At 37.7% G+C, this 9,104-nt stretch overlaps 4 protein-coding genes across 4 annotated transcripts in view; 1 reads left to right on the top strand and 3 right to left on the bottom strand.

Annotated features, from left to right (window-relative positions):
• Positions 1-351, bottom strand: part of LOC105451612 (elongation of very long chain fatty acids protein AAEL008004) — a 70,944-nt gene extending 70,593 nt beyond the window's left edge. Inside the window, exon 1 of the mRNA XM_011692182.1 lies at positions 241-351. The gene's annotated coding sequence lies outside the window, so the exon portion shown is untranslated. The remainder of the gene's footprint in view (positions 1-240) is intronic.
• Positions 1-2,775, top strand: part of LOC105451613 (elongation of very long chain fatty acids protein AAEL008004-like) — a 30,650-nt gene extending 27,875 nt beyond the window's left edge. The window contains exon 5 of the mRNA XM_011692183.1: positions 305-2,775. Within this exon, the coding sequence (XP_011690485.1) occupies positions 305-484 (180 nt within the window). The 3' untranslated portion in view covers positions 485-2,775. The remainder of the gene's footprint in view (positions 1-304) is intronic.
• Positions 2,776-3,138: 363 nt separating this feature from the next.
• LOC105451614 (NADH dehydrogenase [ubiquinone] 1 beta subcomplex subunit 7) lies at positions 3,139-5,280 on the bottom strand. The gene is made up of 3 exons (XM_011692184.1): positions 5,071-5,280; positions 3,453-3,621; positions 3,139-3,357 (listed from the first exon to the last, which is right to left on the bottom strand). Exons 1-3 carry the CDS (start codon positions 5,180-5,182, stop codon positions 3,264-3,266), a joined length of 375 nt encoding a protein of 124 aa, XP_011690486.1. The 5' UTR covers positions 5,183-5,280; the 3' UTR covers positions 3,139-3,263.
• A 367-nt stretch (positions 5,281-5,647) lies between these two features.
• On the bottom strand, positions 5,648-7,584 carry LOC105451611 (probable U2 small nuclear ribonucleoprotein A'). The gene is made up of 4 exons (XM_011692179.1): positions 7,380-7,584; positions 7,257-7,297; positions 6,560-7,136; positions 5,648-5,990 (listed from the first exon to the last, which is right to left on the bottom strand). Exons 1-4 carry the CDS (start codon positions 7,459-7,461, stop codon positions 5,950-5,952), a joined length of 741 nt encoding a protein of 246 aa, XP_011690481.1. The 5' UTR covers positions 7,462-7,584; the 3' UTR covers positions 5,648-5,949.
• Positions 7,585-9,104: the final 1,520 nt, after the last annotated feature.

The following is a 9,104-nucleotide window of genomic DNA, read 5'->3' as shown; positions in this document are numbered from 1 at the left end:
AGTTATTCATCACCAGATAAAAGTACACGCCAAAATCCATCTTTTTCAATGAATAACTCAAAATTGTCATTTTTCGAGATATGACACTATTGTATCAATGCCGCGATATATAAAAATTTATATTAAAATTATATAAAATTTTTATATATGTAAATTAAAAAGATCTATACGTTTAAATCTAGAATTCTCTTGTGCCTCTAGATTTAATATATATTTTTGGCTGTCGCCAGTTTTACTCACCACTTACAGATACTAGTGCCCTGTATTGCTAAATCTGCTGAATCTGTCGAATCGACTTTTGCAGGTGCAGTTCTTCCTGGTGTTCGTGCATAGCGCGCAGGCCCTCATCTTCGATTGCGGCTATCCGAAACTGATCGCGGCCCTCCTGCTACTTCACGCGACGATCTTCTTCGTGCTCTTCTCCGACTTTTACAGGTCCGCTTACCGCAGAGGAAAGTCCGCGAAGGAACTCAAGGCTGAATAGAACACACGAAGGAACACACATAACGAAAGGGAAAATCTTCGTCCCCGAGACGACGTACGAAACACGCGCAATACACACGTACACACATGTCGCGTCGAAACTGTGACTCCTTTCTACACCGGTGAACTTTTAAACGCTCGTTATAATGTATCAACAGATGAGGAACTTATTAAGCGATCGTACATACTTGAAAATGTCAATTGTCAGCGGAAGACGTGCGAGGGGAATAAATGTTTAAATACGCGTGGTTCTGTACGATCGCGAATGTCGCGGAATTTCTGATATATTCCGAACACGGCGGTATTATTGAAAGGTCGATGCAACAGTAGAATTACGCGGCAGCGCCGAGCAAAAACATTGTGCCGACAATATAATTTATGATTCTTATACAATGAAATAACGATTATAAAGAAATGCAAGTAGCGTATAGTAGGGGAAAATCTCGTAGCAAAGAAAACGGATAAATGGGGAAAAGAAGGGTCAGTCGGTCAACGGGTTAATGCTATATTGTATTTCTTATCTGTTTGGCAAGGCGATACGACGAAAAAGTCTGCGAGACACGGGAAGGACTGGCCATTAGAAATATAGTAAATTATAGAAATACCTTTACGCCGGGCGGCGATCGAGTGTGAAATGTGATTGTTTGGTTTCGCTTTTGCGATAGTGATAAATTTGTATCAGGCTGCCGATATACACGAGAACGTCGCGTCTGAAAAGCCCCCCCGATACGCGATCGAGGTCAAAACGTTTCACTGGTGCGGAGCATGGAGATTGCTTCCGTGAGGAAGAGGATTCTTATTTCGTTACACCCTCCCCGAGCGTATGTATCTTCCGCAGGATATCTCAGGTCTCGCGAGCGCACCCTTGGATTAATTTAAATGTGTCGCCTCTATTTTAATCGATCTCTAATTTATATTGTTCTTTACGAGCTTAAGAAAAATGTCACGAGGAATAAGTAAAATAAATGGTAAATGTAACTTTTCCCTTTTTGAGAACATAAAATCTGGAAGAATCCTATCGCATCTTTGAAGATGCGATAAACACGAGAAGGAACGCAGAGACGAAACGAAGCAATAATAAATTGTATACGAGTTGAAATTTATGTGATTATAATTACAGTTAGAAAAATACTCTGCCGTATTAATCGATTTTGAAAAATTGTGCAATTAAAAATTATGTTCGATATTTATAATTTTTAGAATTTAAACAGTGTAAGATAATCAAAATTCTGAAAATTTTTTTTCACACGCGCGATATTTTGCACAATTTCGAAATAATTCTGGTGCCAGTTAATTAGTGTAAAAAGGAAAAGAAATATATCCGAGAGACTCATCTTTGCATACTTATATTTAAAGCAATCAAGAAGCACACTGCAACTTTTCAATTCGAGAAACGTGAAGCAATTGGGAAACGTGCAATATATATGTTCAATGCTGAAAAACTCTCGGATATACCGCAGTGCGGTATGGATCACGGACAGGCCCCTACCAATAAATTTACATCGAGAAATAGCTGGATTGCGCAAACAAATTTATATGTCCATATCAATGATGCATTTTTATAATACAAATCCAATCTTTTCGAAGAACGTCTCACGACTTACCGCAGCGAGCTACTACGAACGAACGGAGTTTACAGCATGTCGCGTACTAAACATATATATATATGAATACCTCAAATTATTTTTAATCTATATTTAACCAGATTTTATTGCTTCGTTTCGTCTTGTTGAAACTCACCATTCTGTGAGGCACAGAGAGGCGATATACATATGGAAGTGTATTTATTGTTTGGCATAACGGTGAGGATTGTTCCGCGAGACCACGCCGAATGTTTCACCACTTGTTCTTACTTCCACGGGGATTTTTACATGCAGCGTAGACGCGAGATGACGAGTGTCGAGTAGCGGAGGCGGTAGAACCGGCGCGGACGCACGGTCCGACGCCGTCGGAGAGGACCCGCGGAGTTGCGGCACGTCCGCGCGGCGCTTCCCGTTTTATCGATTCCCCTCGGTGAAGCTGCGCAGGCCACACTCGCGAGGAGCGCGCGACATATCGCGGAACGCCGCGAACAATGCCGGAGACTACGAGACGACGGCCCGAGGGGCGGTCGCGCGACGAGACCTCTCGAGAAACTAACCGTTGTACGATAGGGATGATAAGTTATTAAAAGTCTCTCGGACGCGAGACAATAATCTTAGGGTCACGGCGTACACCGGTCGCGCGTGCACCGTCTTGTACATATTGTATCTCCCATTTTGTAACGATGAATAAAATATTAATTAAAATGTTGATCCTGAACTATTCTGCGCGCGCCTGCAAATTAATTTATTCCAATTCGACAGGGAGGTTTGCTGTTGAAGTGTGATTTGAGGTAAAAATAATTTCATGTGAAGTTGGTTTCTGAAATCGACAAAAATCTGCTCGCCCGTATAAAGGTATATGGATATAATTATAACATAAATTATTAAAAATGTATTTTTTAAATATAGACCGTAAAGCATCTCGCATTTTTCTTAACAAAAGTGATTTCCAGCAATTCAATCTTAGCATTGAACTTTACACTAATCTAACATCTAATTTTACATTTGATCTATTGATCGAACTGTCGAGGATCATCACTGCGTTTATCTTATCGTTTCATAAAGTTGAAAATTTATTGTTAAATACATTTTTTATTGATATATGTACAGTAACGGGACACAATTTCACCTTTACATATGTGCAACCTAAGTTATCGACACGACGATGAGCAAAACTTATCGAAACTCTATGGACTTTCACGCTGTCGCAGCTTGCGCTCTTGTTTGTATCCTCTTTTGTCTTTCCAGAAGACGACGTTCCCTTTCGAATTCCTTCATTCTCAAAACGTAACTGTAACAGATACAATATATTCTTATCAATGTACCACAAAAAACATTCGTGTAACGATACAGCCATAAGATTCGACAACAAGATAAGATACTTACTCTTCAACGTAGCACTCGTTATATTGGTGTCTCTCGTGCGCGCACTTCAACATGAAAGGATAATGACGTCTCTTGCACTCATGTAATTCCAAGTACTTGTGGGCGCAATAATCGCGTTTGTCCTTAGGGATCTTGTAAGCCATCATGTCTTCCTCCGACAACGGCATCTCTGTAAATTCGGCACGCTAAGCAGAGTCTGGACTTGACCAGTATATCTGCTGATGTCTAATTAAACAGCGAATTCAATTGAATGCACTGATGCACTGCATTTATTAATGCCGTTATTCTTTGTCAGAATTATAAATCATAAATTAGTTTTCCAAATTAGACTTTGCGAATGCAAAGATGTATTCATATATTTCGTATCTATCAAATTTGTTAAAAGCGTGACTCAAACTTTTACTTTTCGCTCCTCAAATTCATGTACTTACAGAACACGAGTATACAAAGGAAGATTCAGCGATAAGAAGACAAGTTGCTTCGAAAAATATACACTGTGCTAATCCTAATGTGAAAGTGAAATATTTCGAATAATAAAATGCTCCATATATATTTCACCAAATAATACAATAAAGTACTATTAAGGATTTCGCGGTGTAATCGTGTCTATATTTATATTAAACACACGTCTTTACGTTGATGTGTGTACAACAGTTTTAATTTATATTTTTAACGATACATTGCTTGATGTGCATACTGAGTGCGCACTAGTGCAACCAACCAAATTTGCTAAAAATTTATGTAAAACTTGCATCATAAACAGCTGTTGCTGTCCACAGGTAATTCTTCAGGTAAATGATACAGGCATTCGAAGCGTAAATATACTCTAATTTTCCAAATTATGCTTAATGATAAAACAACAAAACAACATCATACTGTAAATCAATCGAGTAAAATAATTTTCTGCTGAATTAATTGACTACAAGTACAGTCATATAAAAACATTAGAATTTTTAACTTACTTTTCACGCAAAAAATCATTCGAGAATAGAACATATATTCGCAAGTGAGCCTCTTTGCGGCAAAATTATCATTAATATTTCATATATTTAGTAAACAAAACATTAGCAGCGTGCTAGTAATATTCGTTAGCAATATTCGAGCAGAATATCATGACAAATCGGCATTAATTGCATTAAACTGATTAAACTTATGTTCTACCAGCAGAGCTAGCTGTTGGTAGACGGCCTGCCGATGTAAATCTGACAACAGATCAGCAGATTTCGTTCAGTATTTTCAATCTGCCACCATATTCTGCCAACAGATTCTGTTACTATTCCTGCTGGCATTTTGTCAACAAAATTTGTACCAAACATTTTTATAATAATACAAAGTCTGTTTCGATTTCGATTGTTTAGAAGGTACTTAACTGTGGAGGCAGACGTAAAGGCGATTATAAAAACACTTGTAATTAAATGGCCAGTGAAATTGTCAATCTCAAGATTATGTCACACGATGTTTCGAACAAAAAGATCTGTCGGAATTAGATGACAATTTGTAAAACTCCAGTGGTGCACGCGTTTCATATCCAGACGATCACAAATACAAAGTGCAAAATTGATAACAAGATACTGCGCGGTGGAAACACGAATACGAGGTTAGATTCGAATATACTTGCCTCTAATTTTTCGACCTTTGGGAAATCCGTACATAGGATCGAACATCGGTTTACCGTCGGACTTGGGCATCGTGTCGGGATGTGTTATGTAGGTAGCGACGTAATTACCCATTATTTTCAAGTTATATCCACAGCGAGGCGAGCAATCGAGAGAAAAGCGCACCTTCGGATCGCGCTCAGCGCTGACATCTACTTGTTCACCGATCTAACTTATGTAACGTGTACCGCACGCACACAGAGATAAATTGCACCGACCATTTCAAGCAATTGTTTATTGTATGCATTATTAAACTGGTGAATCAAGAATTTGGGAATTCTACGTTCGAACATTATCAAAATTATAAATAGAGAAAAACGATTGAGGATGGATGTTGGTGCCTAATATATTTTAATTTTTATTTTCAAATTTCAACTATACTCCATCAAAATTATAAATCATGTAAATTAGATTTTTTTAAACTGGACTTCGCGGATGCAAAGATATATTTATATATTTCATATTTATAATTTTCGATCCTCAGATTCATGTACAAAGCACGCAGTGTACAAAAGGAAGATTCAGTGATAAGAAGACAAGTCGCTTCAAAAAATTCTTTATTGACTTTGCTGAAATAAACATATCAATATATTAATAACGTTTCAGTGTAATAATGAGGAGTAATTATGAAAATCGCTTCCAGGCTATTCTCCATATTTTATTTTTACAAAAAAAGCAATATCTGCATTTTACTTTAAAGGTAATGGTGGTAGCTCCGTGTAGTATACAACTCTTTTTCAGCATCATATATATATTTATATATGTACTATTTTCACGCCCTTCCTCCCGTCAAGCTGAATACTTACAACAGGGAATTTATTTCGGACTTAAAAAATGATAATTTAATCGTCATCCTCTTCCATAGGCTCCGCAGCTCCACTACCTGGAATACAATATAAATTCCAACATTATATAATAAAATCCAATTTAATAATCGTTTCCAATATGTTTAAGAAGAGTATGTACATATGCGCACAGGGTGTTGAAAAAAAGTCGAGATGGTGAAATTAATTATTCGGAAGAGACGTTTTTCAAAAAAAATGTTTCAAACGCAAGTTATAGGGTTTAAACAGATCTATTTACTGATCTTATCGGTTTGACCTCAAGAGGTTCGTACACCCTTCCTTCCATTTAGTTTTTTCGTTCGCGTTTTTTCCAAACGTGGAAATTTTATTTCCTTCATGTGCTTCGAAGAAAAAAAACGAGGCGACAAAAAAAGAGACGTCAATAACTCGGTTAGTGATTGCGCAATGACCCGCGCGGCTCTCGCTCGTGATCATAATATATCCAGTCGTGTAACACGCGTGTATGTTTTCTGCCACAAGTTACAATGACTTTCTTCCCTCATCCGGAAGGACAGGAAGAATGTGCAAACAAAAATTCTTACGCTACGTTTGTGTATGATATTTTTCGGACACCCTGTATGCGGAAAGCGCACACAAGCTCGCGTACCATTTTGCAATCGCTCCTCGCCGGGTATGTGACCGGCCTGCAGCAGTTTACTGAGCCTCTGCACCTCCTCCAGGGAAGACGCGTTCGTAATGGCCTCGCGAATTTTGTTGCGCTCCTCGGGCGTGGTCAAGGGCTTGTCCGCCGCCGCGCCCGTCGTCTGCGCCTTGACCTTCTTCGCTATCTCGCGCGCCATCTCCTTGCCGCGCTTGCTCCTGAAGTATTCCGTCGCCGCCTCGCGCTCCGCCTGCTTGATCTTCCGAAAGTCGAGCAGCCTGAGCTGCGGAAACCTGTAGACGATGTACTGCCTGTACTGCGGCTTGGCGGACACCGGGTTCTGCAGCAGGCACAGGTTCGTGAGGTTCTTCAGCGGTATCAGCGGCTCCAGGTCGCCCAGCTCCTGTATCATGTTGCCGGTCAGCATCAGCGTGTGCAGGTTGGGTATGCACTGCTCCAGCCCGTCGCCGATCCTGACGATGCGATTGTTGTTGAAGAACAGGGTCTTTATCCTGTTCAACAGCGGAAAGCCGTCCAGCTTGCGTATGTCGTTGTCGGAGAAGTCTATCGTGTCAAATTGATCCTATAGAAAGCAATGCGGTGTAAACGTGACAATCGACTACTGCGTGTACATATATTCGCACTCTCTAAAGGCATTGAGGTAAGATTCGCCGTTTCCTCCCGACGAGGTGTGTGTACCTACCAAGGTCGCGCCCAGATTCTCAATAGTGGGTATCTTATATCCTGCAACATAAAAACGAGAATAATGGACGATACATGTAGCGACAACAAAAGCTTTTCGTACGCGCGGTTCTCCTTTACAAACCTCGGAGATCTAATTCGCGATCTCGCACCGGATTAATGTACTGCATCGACTGCTCGATGAGCTCCGGCGTCAATTTCACCATCGCGAGCGGATTGCTGGTCGAATCCCCAGTATCCTCACTGTTCTTATAACGATCTCTTTTTCAAATGAACAGCACGACCGGGACTTGTCGCCTCGCTTCTCGTGCTCCTCGCGTCGCAGGCGTCGGAGCAATTGTGAAAATGAGGTTAAAACGCCAACAGCGGTAAACTAGCGACGCCAACAATCGAAGCGAGGAAACTGTTTCGAAACGTTTGCCGATATTAGGTAATAATTCCTTATCTGCTGTATGTACATACATACATACATACATATAAGTGTACTCTTCGGAAAAATTTAATTACTATATTATACATATTATTTTGCAATTAATTGAAACATAATTTCAGTAGATATTTCTGCATTTAACATCAAAGAAAATAATAAGCAAGATTTTGATATAAGGCTGATAATAAAATATCAACCATAATTCCACATTCCATCCATTCTTGTAAGTTTCTGGTAAATAATTTAATTTCAACTAAACTCTCCGATTAATTATATAAAATTAGCGATTAAATCCAATCAGTAAAATTTCTAAATATAGAATTCTTAATTGTTTCTGATCTAATGATCGTTGTTAAAGTTATTTAGTAATTTGAGTATTATATTTAGAAAATATAATATAATTAATAGAGATTACTTTTGATAAAGTTAATCGCCGAGCACTTTAATCGGCATTGATTAATTTAATCGGCAATTAATTCAATTGATACAGAATTACATAAAGCAATTCTAATAATACATACAATATGCATCAGGGATTAGAATTAGTCACTCGTTAATTAATGAGTTAACAGTAACGCGCGCCGTTACCGTTACAGTTACTTTTTTTGGTAATGGATTATTGGAAACGACGTTATTTTATTTTTTTGGTAACTGTAACGGTAGTTACATTTTTTCGGTAATGGTAATGAATTATATACAATTACTTTTATCGTTACTTCTTATACTTTGAACTTTTTGCATTTATGACAAAATTTTCATATGTATATTCAATCTTCATATTTTAGCATAGTATTCACATAGTTTACTTTTATTTTAAGACTGTTTTAAATAAGGTCTTAAAATATTAATATGACTCTGTGATTGGTTTATGACATTTTAAGAATTCCATAAGTCAATTCATATCACAAATTAAATTGAGTACTTTAATAAGTACAAGTATTTTAATAAGATATTTTTACTTTATATATGCATCTTAAAATACTTTAAAAAATTTATTGTAAAAAATATCAGCTAAATTGTGTTTCAAAATCGAAAATTTAATTGGCGCGTAGTTTGTAAAATTGGATATGTATATATAAATTTATTTCGAAATATTAAGCACTAAGCTGGAAGCTCTAGCTCATATCAAAAAGGCTTTCATCTTCCTAGTTGTATTTTTATATATCGGTCTAGTGTCATTGTTGTATTGCTTTTATTAATATTAAAACAAAAATTGCATCTTAAATTTAGATTGATCTTGTTTCAGCATTAAAAAAGTAACGGAAAAGTAATGAATCTTTATTTTTTTAAGTAGGTACACGGAAAAAACAATTTTGCTGAATCCAGATCTGAAAATAATTTTTGTTCAGTAGTCAAAATTATTTTGTACAAAAGTCAAAATGATTGCTAGAATATCAAAATATTTTATAGCAATACTTA

The sequence above is a fragment of the Wasmannia auropunctata genome, unplaced genomic scaffold (genome assembly GCF_000956235.1).
Source record: "Wasmannia auropunctata unplaced genomic scaffold, wasmannia.A_1.0 LD336049.1, whole genome shotgun sequence".
Taxonomy (NCBI): domain Eukaryota; kingdom Metazoa; phylum Arthropoda; class Insecta; order Hymenoptera; family Formicidae; genus Wasmannia; species Wasmannia auropunctata.
The sequence above is the reverse complement of the archived record's forward strand: the minus strand, read 5'-3'. Positions and strand labels throughout refer to the sequence as shown.

Coding starts and splice junctions, on each gene's coding strand:
- LOC105451614 (XM_011692184.1), bottom strand. CDS start 5,182: ATGGGTAATTACGTCGCTACCTACATAACACATCCCGACACGATGCCC. Junction 3,622..5,070: donor CAAAGGTCGAAAAATTAGAG/GCAAGTATATTC, acceptor CCGAATTTACAG/AGATGCCGTTGTCGGAGGAA. Junction 3,358..3,452: donor AACGAGTGCTACGTTGAAGA/GTAAGTATCTTA, acceptor TATCTGTTACAG/TTACGTTTTGAGAATGAAGG.
- LOC105451611 (XM_011692179.1), bottom strand. CDS start 7,461: ATGGTGAAATTGACGCCGGAGCTCATCGAGCAGTCGATGCAGTACATT. Junction 7,298..7,379: donor TCGCGAATTAGATCTCCGAG/GTTTGTAAAGGA, acceptor TTTATGTTGCAG/GATATAAGATACCCACTATT. Junction 7,137..7,256: donor AGAATCTGGGCGCGACCTTG/GTAGGTACACAC, acceptor TGCTTTCTATAG/GATCAATTTGACACGATAGA.